At 38.2% G+C, this 18,293-nt stretch overlaps 1 protein-coding gene across 2 annotated transcripts; it reads left to right on the forward strand.

Moving 5' to 3' along the window:
* Positions 1-169: 169 nt before the first annotated feature.
* Positions 170-17,318, forward strand: LOC145618904 (uncharacterized). 2 transcript variants are annotated; one of them, XM_081673511.1, is made up of 12 exons: positions 170-578; positions 2,504-2,723; positions 5,060-5,207; positions 5,677-5,784; positions 6,577-6,734; positions 7,343-7,505; positions 8,152-8,291; positions 9,222-9,897; positions 10,056-10,168; positions 10,283-10,538; positions 15,753-16,015; positions 16,602-17,318. In XM_081673511.1, exons 1-11 carry the CDS (start codon positions 380-382, stop codon positions 16,011-16,013), a joined length of 2,442 nt encoding a protein of 813 aa, XP_081529637.1. In that variant the 5' UTR covers positions 170-379; the 3' UTR covers positions 16,014-16,015; positions 16,602-17,318. The 2 variants fall into 2 exon arrangements, with proteins under 2 accessions (XP_081529637.1, XP_081529638.1); XM_081673512.1 differs by lacking the exon at positions 2,504-2,723 and having other exon boundaries at positions 442-578.
* Positions 17,319-18,293: the final 975 nt, after the last annotated feature.

Below are 18,293 nucleotides of genomic sequence, written 5' to 3' on the forward strand. Positions count from 1 at the left end.
ACCTTTTTAAAACAATGTGGAAAAAGAAGATTTTTATCCAGAGTCCGATGCGTCCATGATCATGATAGCTCAAGCCGCCACGCATATTACTCGCATTATTAGCGGGTCCGAATTGGTGATTACGACACGGGGTGGAGACTGGTGACTACGAATTAGTGGATGACGTCTTTGAAACAGTCCCGTTCGACACTTCCAGTGCTTCAAAAAAATCCAAAAACAAAGACAATTCCTATTGATCTTGCCAATCTTCACACACCCAATTCGCATACAAATTTTCTCCTCCAAAATTAATGCACAAATCAATTCAATTTCTTCATCTTCCACTTCAACTTTCATCACAATTTCAAATTCTTTGAAATTCTGAAACAACTTTACAGAAATGTTACTGAAATTGTCACTCAAACAATACACAGTGCTTGCAATTCCAGTGCAACCTCCGCCATTAAAGATAACCCACCATGGATTTTACTGTTGTAAGATCAGATCATCTGCAAATGATTCTACAGACCGTAAATTACCCTTTAAATTCCCGATTCAATGGAGGGATCCCAAGTGGAAGCTTAGTGATTTCGACCCCGGTAATTATATGAATTTGTATCTCAATTAATTTGGTTTTTTCAGTTTTTAATTAGAAAATATGAACTGGGTTTAAGATTTGCTCTGAATTGTGATTAAGTAGTTGTTAGTTTTCTCATTTTGGGTTCGGAATTGCTTGTTTGATCATTTTTTCATTAATAGAATTGCAATTTGTGTGAATGTGTGTGTGTGGGTTTATGTGGATTGGTAGCATAGTAGATTAATATGATGTATATGAAGTGAACGATTGATGCTGATTAATATTGATTTCTTCCGAAAATTGTAAAAATGGGCAAAATTTGAGCAAGAAGAATTGGAGCTGCATGAACATGAAATTGTGAAGAATGATATCAATGTAGGAATGTACAGGGATTACAAGTATGAATTACATTTTCTTAGGGAAAAATTAAATGGGGTAGTCAGTGTGGAGTGAAGAGAGTATGAAGATTTTGGAATTTCACACGAAATTTGCAATTGTTGATCAAATTAACATTAGCTCGAGCATTAATGTCTCTATGTAGGCTTCCCAACATAGTTTAGTTTAGGAATTATCATAGCAGAGTTCGAGAAAACTCCTTTTTATTTTTTAGGATTCATTTTTCTTTGCATACAGTGTTTAAGCTTTCACTTCAATGTGATAGACAGTTTGGCGTAATCTTTTTGCCTTAATGATAGAGAGGCAATTTCCAATTGACCCTTGTTCCAATATGCTATAATCTTATACTACCTCACAATAAATAAGAAGTGGAGGCATTAATTAAGTTCATTACTTTTGAAAAGCCAAAGATTTCTCTTCCGTGGCAATCAGTGCTCCACATGTGGAGTATTTGGTAAGAGATAGGAATCCTTTTGCTTCTCTCTTCCTCTTTCGGAGGAGGTGACTCACACAAAATGAGCTAGTGTGTGTGTGTGTGCGCGCTCACGCTCGCGTGGATAAGTATCAAGGGGTGTGGGTCTCTGACCCTTATCTTGCTTAAATTTTCTTAATTTTGTTATAATCATTATAGAAGGCCGCTGACCATCTCCAATCTTCTATTTGTTATGGAAGTTTAAGGTTTAGAAGTTGAATATATCTTTCTATCTGAATGAAACCCGTGGCTACTCTAATATTAATGCTCTACAAACTTGAAGGCTTATAGAGCTATTTTGTCCAATGATTATGTAATGTGTGGATGTTATCAAAGTGAAGGGAAAAGGAGACTCTTGTTTGTGTGTTTTATCTAACTGCTTATCATTTTTGTGGCAAGCTGGTGATATTGGACTTCCGGTTTTGAGCAGCATCGCTGAATTTGTTTATAGGGATATAGATAATTGTCGTATGAAGTTTTTCTCTTTGGTCATTTTTAAAGTTTTGTGTCTGATAAGTATGAGGATAAATAACTAATGGTTTTCATATATGAGATATAGTATATTATTTTGCCTCCTTTATAAATATTGTTTTTTCTTCTTTACCCAGTTTGCTTACTCAGTCACTTGGATGGGTCCATGTGGGGCTTTGTAAGGGTTATTTTTAACCATGTTCCTCATTGTTGCGTTTGGCATGCTTGTGTTCCTTGGTCCTTTATACTCTCTTTTTTTCTCTTAAAGCTTGTCTAATGTAGAATGCAGCCATAATAAGGGAGCGTACCTGCTTGAAATATTCCCTACAGTACCTAACTTGTTGTATCCTTTTTCCCCCCTAATATTGTTTTCCCAATTCTGAACTCTTGGACATTATTCTGGAATTCTTGTCCAGCATTTTGGATGTCTTTGAAAATTAAAAGCTTATTATGGTAAGGGAGAGGGAAAACTTTATTCCTCTATTCTAATAGGTCTCTTTTCTGATAGAAGAGGTACTTCATTCATCGAAATTGAATAAACTATATAGCTTAGTGGAATGATCTAGGGTTATTGAGCTGTGGCTGATGTTTGATTCTGACCTTTCTAGATACTGTGAAGAAAAGTTTGAATACATTGCTATCAAGAACCCAGAACTTCCTAAATGAAGCAACTTCTCTGTATGTTAAATCTGGAAAGCTTGATGACGACAAGGATGTTGATCATTATGATGGTGAAAATATACTCGTGGGAGAAATGACTCTTCAGAGTGAAATGCTTGATGGAAATCTTTCTTTAGCTGCTGTTGTTTCAATTGAACAATTCAGTCGGTAAAACACTCTCAACCTTGTACTCTTTGCATCTTATTCACTCTGTTTCCAATAAAATTTCCAAATCTCTCTATATGCTTGTCCCAAATAAACTTCCAATTTTCCTCTTGGGACCTACTTAATATATAACCCCTACTTTATTTCACCTAACTAGTAACCAATACTAATAAACAAATTTCATACTTTGTTTTATTCATCTTAAATTAACAATGCCCCACCACCTAGGGACCAAGGGTCTCCTAAATTTATGTGTGAAGGGAAAATGGGAACATTAGTTGGGGAGAGAAAGAATATTGTACTCAATGGAGTCAATTTTATGCTAATCCTATACAGTAAGATGTGCATAACATGTTGATGAAGGAATAACGTAGAACTAAGCATTTTAGGGTATATTTTTTGGCCTTATGGGTACTCTGTGCTTGGGTACAATTTACAAATTATTCTTTAGTTTGGGAATAAAATATCCCTAGGCCCTTGGGTTCCCTGCACTTTAGTCGTAGTGGCATAGTGTTCAACCTGTAAAACCATTAAGCATGCTGCAGCTTTGTTAACTTGAGGACAGAAGAGCACTGTCATCCCTTGCTAATTCAACTCTCTCTTATCATCTAAACCCCTTGGCTCTTGCTACTTTTATCTGACCTCCCTTAGAAAATATTCTTTCTTATAGGTTAATGTTGCAATGTTTTCCTATTTATGCAAGTTTTGATTATTTGCATATAATTCCTCTCTATGTCTCTTCATCATATGGGTCTCTCTATTTACTCCTTTCTATCTCTCTCCTTTTTATATGGGTTCCTTATATTTCTTACTCCCCTACATGTAATAATTAAAGAACAGAGTAAGTATAAGTGTTCAACTCAATTTTTTTTATTCTACTGTTTATAATTATTATTTCAGTAAAGAATATAAGTAGGACATACATACTTTCTCTGTTCCAAAATAGATGACATGCTATTTGGCACAGATATTAAGAAGGGAGATAGAGTGACAAAAGACACAAACACCCTTACCAAACGAGGCCAACCATTTTAGCTGACCTAAACCCCACCATCACTGCCACTTTCAACTACTTGGCCACCTCCAAGCGGCAAACCCACCTTTTTCTCTCCCCCTTCATCACCTCAGTCAAGTTGCCCCCCAATATCATCATCTCTCCTTCGATTCTCACTCATCTTTGTCTTAGCAACCCAACACTAATTCACACCATATTTAAACCCAAAAACCCATCATCGTCTCCCTAAATCTAATCCCACCTTCTGTTAAAAAAAAAAAAAATCAAATCCCACCTTAACTTTCAAAAATTGACGTGGGTACTTTTTCAAGACGAATGCTAGCAGTAAATATAAAAAATTACTCCTCTAGTTTCACAAAAATAGATGTGGGTTTATTTTTGATGTTTGATGCTAAAATCTTTGATGAATTTTCTTTTTCATTGTGGATGTAAGTAGCAGAAGAGACATCGATGTTGGTGGTGATGGTAGAGACTTTGCTTTGATTTTGTGTTTAAGGAAAAAAGTTGCTTTTCGTAAGTCTCAGCTCCTTGATTCAAATCTTGCCCCACATTTCATCTCTTTCTCCACATACACAGGAAATTGCTTCTTCAAATATGACGGGAAGGAAATAGTCTAATCCCGGCGATGAGGGGGGAGAGTCGGCAGCAAGGGAGGACTGAGAATATGGTGGTGGTGGCTGACAGGGGAGAGAGAAAATGAGCCATGGTAGTGGCTGTGACAGAGAAGAGAGAGAGGGGGTCAAGGAGGAGAGAAAGAAAATTTACCATAAAAAAAAACCCAAAATAGAAATGTGTCATCTGAAAAAAAATTTCCCAAAAAAGAATACGTGTCATCCAATTTGGAATGAAGGAAGTATAATTTATATTAAAAGCTTCCTTTATTTTCCAAAATATTAAATGAGCAACACGAAATAAAAAATAAAAAATTTGCATGTTTCTTGATCAAGTACTCCAGCTGATTAGAGTTCAATTAAGTTCATCAAGGTTTTGAGTTAAGTTAGAGCCTATATTGAGCTGGTTTGAGTCAGGTTAAGCTGTTAATTAAGTTTATCTCTAGGGATATTTTTTATCCTTACTACACCAATGCACAAAGTAGATTTCATTTAGTTCCTTCACGTGGTTAACATCCCTTAAATTGTATTAGATACATCAAAGATAATACAGGGAAGTTATGATGTGAAATAAAAGAAAATTTGAATTTCTTGCGGTCTTTATCCTAAGAAGTGTACATAAAGGATTTTCTTAAGTTAGCTTTAAGCCTTTAAGACATTTCCTATTGGTAATTTTTTATTTTATTGGCTAAGCATGGACATGCATCATGCAGGATGAATGGATTGACTGGGAAGAAAATGCAAAAGTTATTTGAAGCTCTTGTGCCCAAATCTGTGCACAAGGATGCTCGTAATTTGGTCGAGTATTGCTGCTTTAGGTTTTTGTCGAGGGATAATTCTGATATTCATCCTTGCCTTCAGGTTAGTGGGGCTAGGTTTTCATCTCTCTCTGTCTCTCTCTCTCTCTCTGCTGTTGTTTGATGTTGCCCTACCCTGTGATTTGAAGGATTGATATAGCTCTGTAATTTTTTGCCAATCCTTCTGTTGATTACTTGATGACATAAAACAATACCATCTGTTATTAAGCTTAATCTGATCTTTCAAAGTCTGAATAATTATGTTGAGTAATAAGTTGCTGACTTGTTGTTTTGTCAATATATAAGTTCAAATCCTTAAAAATCTAGTAGATACGCTTTTGTGAAGATGTGGCAATTTAACATTATTGAGATTTTTTGGTTGTTTCAATGAGTATTTAACCTTGGATGAAATTGCTAATTGCTTGGAATTATATTATTTATTTCTAAACTACATTATTGCATCAAAAAAAAAAAAAAAAAAAAAAAAAATCAGAAAATAATGTGAGTTTGCATCTGATTATTGTTTTGATCAGGAGCTTGCCTTCCGGAGGCTGATATTCATTACTATGCTTGCTTGGGAAGAACCTCAAAGACTAGAAAATGATTCATATCCTGATGGTTCTGAAGCAGCATCATTACAGGTTTCATGTTTTGATTGACTCCTAGTCTACCTACTCTCTCATGTTTCTGCCGCTTCTACTGTTATGCTACTTGCTTCTAGGGTACTAATCCTATATGCATTTGATGAGTGCGTAAATATCTGCAAGGATGATAAAATTAGTATTTTTTTTTTTTTTTTTAATTCCATACATTCAGTGAATTAATGTGAATTTGTGCAAAAGGTATCCATTGCAGACTGAATGATGAGATTAACTTTAATTTATTACTTAATACTTCCTCCGTTCTATTAATATTGCAACAAGGATGAAATTACACATCCCAAAGCACAATTTATATGCTAAATATCTATAATTGTGTAAGAGTAAAAATTATAAAAAGTTAATATTGTGAAAGTACTTTATGAGACGAATCCAACAAGATCCTACATGACTATATTTTGCTTAACGTATAAATCATATTATATGGTCAAATAAGAGTGATGAATAGTGCAAAAAGTCCATTTGTTGCAATATTAACAGAATGGAGGAATTAAACAACGAACACCCGCTAAACTTATATCTCTTTCCCTCTCTCATCTCCGAATGCCCTTGAACTTGTTTTTGTATGTAGATCTTCACACTTATCCATTAATTTGTCTGCCGCATGAGAATTGACCTGTTGATATAGTCCAGAGCATGATTGGCCACTTTATGGCTTGTTTTTGCAAGTTCAGTTGCTTTCATAATAATCTTCATGTATTATTTTTTTTTCCTAATCAAATGTGTATCTATAGATTGGACGGTTGGCTAAAGGAAGACTTCTTTCTTGTGTAGACAAGGCTTGTCAGAGAAGAAGCCTTTGTTCGCATTGCACCTGCTATCTCCGGTGTAGCTGATCGAGCAACTGTGCATAATATTTACAAGGCTCTTTCGGGTGATAAAGGAGGAATTTCTTTCAGCGTTTGGTCCTCATACATTAATGGGCTTCTTAAGTGAGCATCTTTTTTGCACTTTGATTTGAACTCTTGAATGTGGTTTGCTGCTCTTACAGGATGTTTTGAGGAAAGAGTTTAACTTTTATACGTCATAAGAGTCTGTTTCTCATCCTGCATCCATCACTCCAAAAAGGAAATTAATAACCCCTTTTATGATATGAATGACATTGTTGCTCTAAAGGAAGAGATATAGGAGAATGTGGTCTTTATTTTGGTTTCCTTATCATGTACATGTATCCCTTTCATGATATGAATGACATTGTCTCTATTTCCTTTACCAGCCAATCATTAGTTACATGGTTTACAACTAAACTTCCCTTGTGGTAATTAATCAATATTTTCAATATTCTGTCTCGTGGGACTGAGGCTTATTTCTGGTTATTAGTTCTATTTCTTTAGTGTCCCTACTTTTCATTTTGGCTTTTCATGATTTGTCTTGTCACTGGAGATTCGTCTCATGATTGGCTTCTCTCTAAGATGATGCAAATTCTGTTATTTTTAATCTTACTTCGTATAAAGTTTCACTATTTGATCAAATGTAGTCTGATACTCTGATGTTATCTGATGGTTCATAGTAAGTATTTGTGGGCTTATTTTTGCTGTAGAGTACACAAAGACAGGACTTCCTATAAACCTCAACTTCCCCACACTCCATCCGAACAAGTCTTGTGTGTGGGTTTTAGCAGGAAACAGCCAATTCTGAAATGGGAGGACAACATGGCATGGCCAGGAAAACTGACTTTGACAGAAAGAGCCCTCTATTTTGAGGTAATTTAACTTGAGTAACTATGTTTTCTGTAGGAACTTTTTGCAGTACTTTTAGCGATGTCATAACCTGGCACAATTTAGAGTTTGCTGTTAAAAATCTTAAAACCATTTGGTATTCCCTCTATAGACCTGTTGCAATATATTTATAAGAATATATTTAAAGGAACATTGGTTTTTAATAAAATTCCTTACTTTGATTGAGAAGTACTAAGTTTGGGACATGTTATACAGAAAACATATGACGATGTTTACTGAAAGGTGTGAGTTTGTGAAGAAAAGTTAGAATTTTTTTTGTCAATGAAGCCCTTTACTAGTTCATCTCTTTGACCAATTAAGGCAATGGAGCTTATTTTTAGCTGGTTCACCTCAAGAGCTAGTCTTATAGAACTAAATATAAGGAGCAAGGGAAAATGTATTAAATCACTGTTTATTAAATGCAGAAGAAAGTTACAGTTAAAGCCTTAATTCTTATGAGTTTCAGTACCTTACTCTTTTTTTTCATGCTTTTATCTATGATAACTTAGTAACTTAGTCTATGTTTCATCAAAAAAGTTTCCTTTTTCTAAAGTTTCCCAGACCTTTATCTATATAACAGTATTGTTTGAAAACTCAAAATTAACATTAGCTGCTTGCATTTGTTTGGCAGCCAATTGACTTTTTTAAGAACAAAAAAGTTGAGAGATTGGATATTACGGGACACGGGGCTGAGGTGAAGCAAACTAAAGTTGGTTTATTTGGATCGGTGCTCTTTGACTCAGCTGTCTCTATTTCTTCTGGTGAAAAGAAGTAAGTGTCTCAATGCTTCATTTACCCTGTAGCTTTGCGTTATTTCTATACTACGTATTAGTTTTTATTTGAGCTTTGAATATGATCTGCTTCATTTTAGCTGTGAAGGGTGAACTGTTATCTTTATTGTCATATGGCCAGTCTGACTTATGGAACACCACAGTGTAACCCCAGAATAGAATTTAAGTGATAATGGTTGTGACTTGTGAGGGTTTATAGATCTTATTGAGAATCTAGCCAGTGTTACAGTGAGCCTTGTTCATTTGTATGTAAAGATACAACAGATATTTTTGTGTGCAACCAGGTCTTATATATGTCAGTTGTATTAATATCAACTCTTGCACTTTTCTCCAATAACTCTTTGTCCCTACACCTATATTTTTATTCATATATACCATCTCAAAGGCAAAAAACAAAAAACTCATATTATTTCATTTCTGTTCCTTTTTGCCTTCTTTCTCTTTTGCTTTTGACTCTTCCCCCCCCCCCCCCCCCCCCCCTCCCTGATGAATAAGGTGGGGCTGATAAATTATGAAGGAAATTGGAGGGGAAAGAGGGGAAACAAATGAAAGAGAAGGAAAGTAGCTTTTTTTTGGGAAAGCAGAACCTTTACCAATAAGGACATTTTTGTCATATCTAGGGTACCATAACTTTAGAGTACATCCTATCAATGATACAATGAGCTCTTTACAATATATGTGTTTGATGAAAATCTTTTTAAATAATTAAGCTTTTGTACAATTGCTCAAATTCCTATTAGCATAGTGATTCTGGATCTTTTACATAAGGTATGATAGTGAGGAATTGCATTGTTTTTGTGTCACAGTGTTATAGCTTAGCCATACTTGTTTTTTATTAGCTCACATTGCACATAATATTACAAACTTGCTTTGTTTATTATGTGCGCTCTACTTTTCTTCCTGAAATTAGATATAAACCGTGGGTGTTGGAGTTTATTGATCTTGGAGGTGAAATGAGGCGAGATGTTTGGCATGCATCTATAAATGAAGTTATTGCTTTTCACAAGTTTGTGCGTGAATATGGACCCCAAGAACACGATTCAGTTTCTCATGTTTATGGTGCTGATAAGGGAAATGAAAGAGCTAAAATAGAGGCTGTTAACAGTATCTCTAGACTTCAATCTCTTCAGTCTATCAGGAAGCTATTGGATGAGCCTTTGAAACTTCTTCAGTTCTCATATTTGCAGTATGCTCCATATGGCGAAGTTGTTTCCCAAACTCTTGCTCTTAACTATTGGGGTGGACCATTGGTTTCAAAATTTAGGAAGGTAAGAAACTACAGTAAGAAGTCTAGGTCCCTGGATGAGGCTTATGAAGACCATGTATATGATGTAGATGGAAGTGTGTATTTGAGCCAGTGGATGAAATCTCCAACCTGGGCTTCTAATAATTCAATTTCCTTTTGGAGAAATGCACCTCTTAAGCAGGGAGTTGTGTTGAGCAAAAATATTATTGTGGGAGGTGCTTCCTTGACAGAAAGGGCAGCGAGAATATGCAGAGAAAAAAGTAAAGTTATTGAAAAAACGCAGGCCACCATTGATGCTGCTACCCTGGAAGGGATACCAAGTAACATTGACCTTTTTAAGGTCAGTCTACTTTCTTATGTGCTAAATAGTTACTTATATTTCATCTCATGTTTTACTGAACTATCTTTTACTATATTTCACTCAACATTTGTTACAGTAGAAGAAAAATGGGGTCTTATGTATGTGGAGAAGAGTAATATTGTTCAATATGTTTTCAGGAACTTGTGCTCCCTCTAACTATTATGGCTAGAAATTTTGAAAAGCTTAGACACTGGGAGAATCCATTCTTGACAATCTCGGTTCTTGGACTGGCGTATGCTATCATATTTAGGTATAATTTTCTATTTTTTTTTATGTTAGTACTAATAAATGGTTACAAACTTACAACGGTTGTAGTACACTTCTTGATTTTGTCTATTGAATTCTCCCACAAAATCCTTGTCAGAAATCTGCTAGCATATGTTTTTCCTACAACATTGATGGTAGCAGCTGGGATTATGCTGTCATTGAAGGCCCTAAGGGAGCAAGGTCGACTTGGAAGATCCTTTGGGAATGTTACAATTCGTGACCAGCCACATTCTAACACTGTTCAGCAGATCATAGCGCTTAAGAAGGCCATGCGTGATATGGAGAACTTTCTTCAAAATGTTAATGTCTCACTTCTAAAAATACGTACTATTCTCCTTTCTGGTCAGCCTCAGGTATGTAATACTATATGAAATATAGCATTTAGTGACTATTGGACATGGCATATTTTGCAAATTCTGAATAATTAAACAAAGTGAATAGATTCGTCATGAACAGGTGATTAATTGACTAGGGGCTCAGTGAGAGAAGGCTTATTATTCCTTCCTATAGATTTGTTTAGCAACAAAAACAAGTATACATTTCACCACTACCAGAATTTGGGGGTTCTTAACATACGCATATCTATACTACTGACTAGTTAGACTGGTGGAGATGCTTGTCTACTCAGAATCTTGTAAAGATGATTTGACAGTGTATGGTAAAGAGTATGGAGTCTTAGTGTTAGAATCCAACCTCTTAATTATGTATTCTTCTTTATTTTCTTTGTATTTTCCCTTATGTATCGTTTCTTAAGTCTTTCTTTTTATTTTCTAGGCTCTAGGGAGAATTATTGTGTTACTGTCATTTCAACGTTCACTTGTAATTCTCTAGTAATACTATATAAAGCTCTTTAGGGAGCGAATGGTTATTGAATCTAAGCTCCCTACCCCGTTGCTATTGCTTTAAGACTTGTGTGTTGTTTAAGCCTTTATAGATATTGTGCTTGCCTTGTTTTAAAGCATCCCCACCAAACCAAGAGACCCAAGATACACTTTCATCTCGTCGGTTCCGCTTGTGCCCGCTTCGAAGTATCGGCCGTCACAAGCCCCGACTCCGCACTCGTTGTCATCGTGTGCCCTTTTAAGACACCCTTGGTCCGTGTTGCTGTGTGCTCACGAACCTCTTTTAAGATAGGCTTGCGTCCTTGTCGTCAATAGACAAGCGCGCGCCGCACGATCCAGTGTCAAAACACTCGGACCGTGACAGTTGGTATCAGAGCCGAGCTTGCCGCTGATATGGCAGAAGAAGGAGAGATGCATGAATATACACTTGAGGAACGACTTGCTTGGCTTGAAGGCAAGTCCGAACATTGGGTGATGCTCGAAGAAAGGTTGCCCAAACTCGAGGATATTGTGATAAAACAAGCCGAACAAATGGAGAGGCTTGCAGCAACAGTGGATGGGTTAACGGAGCAGCTTAACTTCGTGCAAAACGTTGCTGATGAAGCACAAGACAAATGTGCAACTCTAATGCGTGCCCAGAGAGGGCTCGGGGGAAGTGGAGGTGCCAAAATCAAACCTCCCAAACCTCGAACCTTTAATGGCACGAGAGATTCAAAGGAAGTCGATAACTTCATCTTCGATATGGAGCAATACTTCCGCGTCTGTCAGTTGGAGAATGAGTTAAAAGTCGATACTGCCACTATGTATTTGGTGGATGATGCAAAGCTTTGGTGGCGCACTAAGTACGCCGACATCCAAGCTAAGAGGACGTCGGTAGACACTTGGGAGGAACTAAAGAAAGAGATGATGGCCCAATTTTATCCCGAGAATACCGAGTTTGTTGCTCGCACCAAGCTCGCTGCTTTACAGCATAAGGGTTCTATTCGGGAGTATGTCAAAGAATTTTCAGCGTGCATGTTGGAGATCCACAACATGTCGGAGGAAGATCGCCTATTTAATTTTGTGCGCGGTCTGAAGGAGTGGGCCCAAAGAGAAATTTGGCGCCAGAAGATTGATACCTTATCGGGAGCCATCGCCCCAGCTGAAAGGCTGTTGGACTACTCGTCAGAGAAAGGGCAAGGTTTGAAGAAAGGGAATAGTGGTCCGACTCCGAACCCTCCTAGAAACTCGGGATATGGTTCGCAAGTGAGCTCCAACAACTCAAACAATAGATACAACAGGAGTGGGGGAGAAGACTCTCGGAAGAGTGGAGCTTCTTCCTTCTCTAGTAAGGGAAGCACACCTAGCTCATCTTCGGCAGCCAGGCCATTGACGTGTATCCTTTGTCGGGGACCGCACAAGTGGTTTGAATGTCGACACAAGGGAGAAATTGACAACCTCCAAAAGAAACTTTCCTCGATGTCCTTAGAAGCGGCGGAGGTTGAAGAAGCTGATGAGATAGAACCCAGTGAAGGGGAACATTCAAGATTGGGAGCCATTCGGATGATGTGTGCTATGGAAAGAGAGGCCTCTGAGGGCCAACCCAAAAACTCTGAGTTGATGTATGTGAAGGTGTTGGTAAATGGAAAGGAAGCTCAAGCCATGGTGGATACAGGTGCTACCCACAACTTCATTTCAGAAAAGGAGGCAAAAAGACTGGGGTTGAAGCTGCTACCAGAAGGAGGTAGTATGAAAGCGGTGAATTCGGCTGCCAAACCAATCCACGGCGTTGCTAAGAGAGTGACAATGAAGCTAGGAGATTGGAGCGGACAGGTGGACTTTACCGTGGCGCCCATGGATGACTTCAGCTTGGTGCTCGGCATGGACTTCTTACACTCTAGTAAGGCAGTTCCGATGCCGCATCTTAGATCTATACTTGTGCCTGGGCAACAACCATGTCTCCTCAGAACCTGCAATCCTGGAAAAGGGCCGAAAGGGCCCCTCCTTTCAGCAATGCAATTAGAGAAGGGGTTGAAGAGGAACGAGCCCACGTTCCTCGCAACACTTTCCGCTAAGGAAGATGAAGCAAGCGGAGACCTTCCTCCCGCCCTTGTCGAGCTTCTAACCGAGTTCCAGGACCTTCTCCCGAATGATCTACCAAAAGTTCTCCTACCTAGAAGAGCGGTGGACCATGAGATTGAGCTGGTTCCAGGGGCGAAACCTCCAGCGCGAAGCCCTTATCGCATGGCTCCCCCGGAATTGGCAAAACTCCGGAGACAACTGGAGGACTTGCTCGAGTCAGGCTTCATCCGCCCATCAAAGGCTCCTTACGGGGCCCCTGTGCTCTTTCAGAAGAAACAAGATGGGAGTCTTCGATTGTGCATCGACTACCGAGCATTAAATAAGGTTACGGTGCGCAATCAATACCCTATTCCTTTGGTGGCGGATCTGTTCGATCAGTTAGGGGATGCAGTGTATTTCACCAAGCTAGGCTTGAAGTCTGGCTACCACCAAGTTCGCATTGCCGAAGGGGATGAACCAAAAACTGCTTGTGTGACGAGATACGGGGCGTACGAATGGCTAGTCATGCCCTTCGGATTGACGAATGCACCTGCTACATTCTGTACTCTGATGAACCAAGTATTCCGAGAATACTTAGATAAGTTCGTGGTTGTGTACCTTGATGACATTGTTGTTTACAGCAAGACTGTTGAAGAGCACCTCGAGCACCTCAGATTGGTCTTCGAGAAGTTGAGAGAACATCACCTGTTTGTGAAGCGAGAAAAGTGTGCCTTTGCGCAAGAAGAAGTCGGGTTTCTTGGACATTTTGTGGGGAAGGGTCGATTGAGGATGGACCCAAAGAAGATATGTGTTGTCCGCGATTGGCAAGATCCCAAGAACCCCTCCGAACTGCGATCCTTTCTAGGATTAGCAAACTATTATAGAAGATTTATCAAGGGATACTCGGAGATCGCAAGTCCGCTCACCGATCTATTGAGGAAAGAAAGTCGTTGGGAATGGTCAGGTCCACAGAAGGAAGCTTTTCAGAAGTTGAAAGAAGCAGTGGTGAAGGAGCCGGTCCTTGCCCTTCCGGACATCACCAAACCATTTGTGGTCGAGACGGATGCTTCAGATTTTGCTCTGGGTGCCCCTCCAGGAAGGGCATCCCATTGCATTCGAAAGCAGGAAGCTAAATAATGCTGAGAGGAGGTATGCTGCACAGGAAAAGGAGCTACTAGCTATTGTGCACTGCCTAAGAGGATGGAGACACTATTTGTTGGGATCAAAGTTCACTGTCCGCACAGACAACACCGCGGCGAGTCACTTTCTCACCCAACCCAAGCTGACAGGAAAACAAGCCCGGTGGCAAGAGTCTTAGTGTTAGAATCCAACCTCTTAATTATGTATTCTTCTTTATTTTCTTTGTATTTTCCCTTATGTATCGTTTCTTAAGTCTTTCTTTTTATTTTCTAGGCTCTAGGGAGAATTATTGTGTTACTGTCATTTCAACGTTCACTTGTAATTCTCTAGTAATACTATATAAAGCTCTTTAGGGAGCGAATGGTTATTGAATCTAAGCTCCCTACCCCGTTGCTATTGCTTTAAGACTTGTGTGTTGTTTAAGCCTTTATAGATATTGTGCTTGCCTTGTTTTAAAGCATCCCCACCAAACCAAGAGACCCAAGATACACTTTCATCTCGTCGGTTCCGCTTGTGCCCGCTTCGAAGTATCGGCCGTCACAAGCCCCGACTCCGCACTCGTTGTCATCGTGTGCCCTTTTAAGACACCCTTGGTCCGTGTTGCTGTGTGCTCACGAACCTCTTTTAAGATAGGCTTGCGTCCTTGTCGTCAATAGACAAGCGCGCGCCGCACGATCCAGTGTCAAAACACTCGGACCATGACACTTAGGAAGTAAAACAATGAAAAGAATATTTTAATGATTGGAAAGTTTGCGTCTGACGTAAACCTGCCATTGCTTGGTAAATTTTTGTACGTGAATCCTGCCTTGTTAAGTGATCAATATTGAGGGCCTTGAGGCCCTTATTAGTATTAAGTTTATATTCACTCTCCAGTCTTTTACCTTTCTGGTTTTTTAATTGTTATGGAGTACATTATAGATATTATATGTAGAGGTAGAACAACAATGGGTTTTCCTTCAAGAACTGCAAAGTTGTGGAAGACCCTAAAGCACGAGTTCTAGAACTTGTTGCTAGTGGTCAGACCCAAGGAGCTGAAGGATTTTCATACTTTCAAAACTTAATTAATAAAAAACCTTTTAAGCAATTTCTGAAGTGGTAGGAAAAAAGACGCAACAATCAATTTCTGTATACACTCTTCTTAAATTTTGAGGAAAAAAGGCAGCCCATTGTGCCACAGAAACACTTAAACATTGCAAATATGAGGCAAATGGTTGCCTTACTTGACTGTTTAGGACCTTGAACATCATTTGAAAACAGCAAGGTTTACTACTTAATACTTCACATCTTTCTGACATGGGAATTTTTTTTTCCTAAAAGTAAGTGACTGAACAAAAGTCACGATTTGAATGGAGGATTCCTTGTCTAATTATACAATTCAATGACATTGTAAAACCAGCATTATTGGCATTTAATATTCTCATGACCCATGCTATGTGATACATATTTATTTATTAACTTATTTATTTATTTTGTGTAGTCACGATTGCTTCTTTTGGATATTGCTTAGCATCCATCTTTATATCAATTTTCATTGATGCTTTCCAGATAACCAATGAAGTCGCACTAGTTTTGTTATCGTCCGCAACTATCCTGTATATCGTTCCTTTTAAATACATTCTTTCCTTCTTTATATTTGATCTGTTCACTCGTGAACTGGAATTCCGGAAGGAAATGGTATTAAGGTTCAGAAAACTTCTGAAAGATCGCTGGCAAACTGTGCCTGCGGCTCCAGTGACAGTATTACCCTTTGAGAATGATCAAAACAAGGAAACCAAAGAAGAAGAGTTGCATGAGAAATCAGAGTGAAGGTAATTTGTCTAATTCCTCAATGCATATCCTATCTTTCCCTTTCTCCCTCAATTTTGTTTTATCCCTATGGCATCAAACCTGAAAATTATTGGTATAGACTCTTCAATTCTTGTGGTTCACATTGATGTAACTCTTATTAACTGCCTTGGCTTGGTGAACTAGCAAAAACAAATTGGTCTTATTGACCAGATCACCAGATGCCCTTGTAAAAAGTCAATTGAGTCGGTTAATTAAGATAACTCTGTCATGTAATCAGAGTAAGAATAATGATTCCATGGTTCCACCATATCTGAGCAAATGCCTTTATTTCAATCTTCAACCCTGATATGCTACAAAGTAGCTGCTAAGCATGCTGAGTGCAATGATTTGGTCCCTGATAAAATAATAAATGCTTTCTGGTGTAAAGTTGGTCAGTGATGAACTATAAACTTGTGTTGATTTTTCTGTTGAGTTTTGGCTAGCTTTTTGTGCAACCTTTGACTGAGAACTTGGAACTTTTGATTCTAATTCTATCTTTTAAAGTTAAGCTATATTTCAAACTTTGCTTTTTGATAAATGAGATTAACTTGATGAACAATCAAACAGATGCTCATTATGCAGTTGGATATACTGGAGCAGGTGATTATGCTGGTGGATCATTGTAAGCATAACTATAAACTGCAGGACAAACTTTCTCAAAAGTTGCGGAAAAGTTTGCTGTCTCCTTGCTCATAGAGCAGTACTCATCAGTCTGGACTTGATTACAACTTACAAAGTCAGACACTTCGGCAGGAAATTAAATTGATGTTTTCTATCCTGCTCAACATCAAGCTCTGATGGGAAATTGTCCCTCGAGTCTCCATCCCAACCAGCTGTGCCGCAGTTTTCTTCCTATGATGCGACGACAATGATCATTGGTTAGCTGAAACCCCCGACGAGGCTGATATTCATTGAAGTCTGGTGTTCCCAAAGTGAACCTACCAGTCTTGCTAATTTTACTCAGGTCTCTAGCATATGGGGAAACTGCCACAGATTCCATTACTAGTGGTGTCCAACAAACAGCTTGCTCGACCTCGAACTTCGGTGGACGGTGAAAATTGGCAATTTTCATGGGTCCAAAACCAAAACTTGGACTTCTAACTTTTAACTTCAATTATTCGTGGGCATAAGGTCTCTATGCAGTAGTTTACGGTTTTAGCCGTGCACCTGTTTAGCATAACCTCAAGTTTTTAGGACACTTCTTTCATGTTGTGATAGCTTGTAAATTTTTGTATAAAAAATCTCCGGGACGGTAATGAAAAAGTAGCGAATGTTATGAAATCATTACATGATTGTGAATATGTGATAGCTGTCATTACTGGCTTCAAATCCTTTTGCAATGGTGATGCATCATGCATGGTAGTGGAAAAAGTCTTAGTGGACTTATGATGAGTTCATACTTCATAGAAGTCCATGCACGGGTGGTGTTCCTCTTGTATCGTGTCAGACTAGTCAAGCCATTTTCATGCCGTGCTTATCGACCTCATGCCAACTTGGCCCATGTACATCTCTAATTGTTGTCTGCAAATTAGCTACTATCAGTTTATCACTAACTATTATCTGCAGATTAATCACCATCTCAAACTACTATCCTTTATCCTTAGTGATAGGGAGTAAGTTTAAGAAAAAGTTGATCAAAAAGTCAAACTTATTAGAAAGTCAAAGTAGTTGTAACATATGTAAGTATCTTGCCATATGCATTTAGTTTATTTGCTTTTTTAGTCCCACATAGCGCTTAAGGTCATGCAGTGACCGTAGTATTTTATTGCTCCTACTAGAAAGTAGAAAGTTTTTGCTAACAAGTCATAACATAGACATTGCAAGTTTGCCTGACATAATCTGTGATGATCCACCTGTTTCTGTTATATGGGATCATGGATTATGATTACTATGTTTTTCCTTATGTTAATCCATTTGATATGGACTGACGTGATGGAACAGTAGGCTAAGATTGCACGTTGCCCCGGGTTTATATCCTGAATGTCTGATTGCAACTGGAAGCTAAGCCTATAACTGAAACCTGTTATGCTTGATGGAGAAGGTTTGAGGAGGAACTAGAAATGGAGGAAAGTTAGGCATTTACAAATGCATAACAAGTGGCATTCATGTAATTATACATATGTACAAACGAATGCATATTATGGTATCATTGGATGATCAAATGGTACCACTGAATATACAGTGATACTATATATGCACATAATGGTATTATATATGCATTCAGTTGTACAAAATTTATGCATTAATAGTACCACTGAA

This window comes from Chenopodium album, chromosome 27 (assembly GCF_948465745.1).
Source record: "Chenopodium album chromosome 27, dcCheAlbu1.1, whole genome shotgun sequence".
Lineage (NCBI taxonomy): Eukaryota > Viridiplantae > Streptophyta > Magnoliopsida > Caryophyllales > Amaranthaceae > Chenopodium > Chenopodium album.

Bases quoted from the DNA above. Each gene is read 5' to 3' on its own strand.
- LOC145618904 (XM_081673511.1), top strand. From the start codon at position 380: ATGTTACTGAAATTGTCACTCAAACAATACACAGTGCTTGCAATTCCA. The intron at 5,785-6,576 runs GTTTCATGTTTT...TTTCTTGTGTAG, and splicing joins CTGAAGCAGCATCATTACAG to ACAAGGCTTGTCAGAGAAGA. The intron at 10,169-10,282 runs GTATAATTTTCT...AATCCTTGTCAG, and splicing joins GCGTATGCTATCATATTTAG to AAATCTGCTAGCATATGTTT.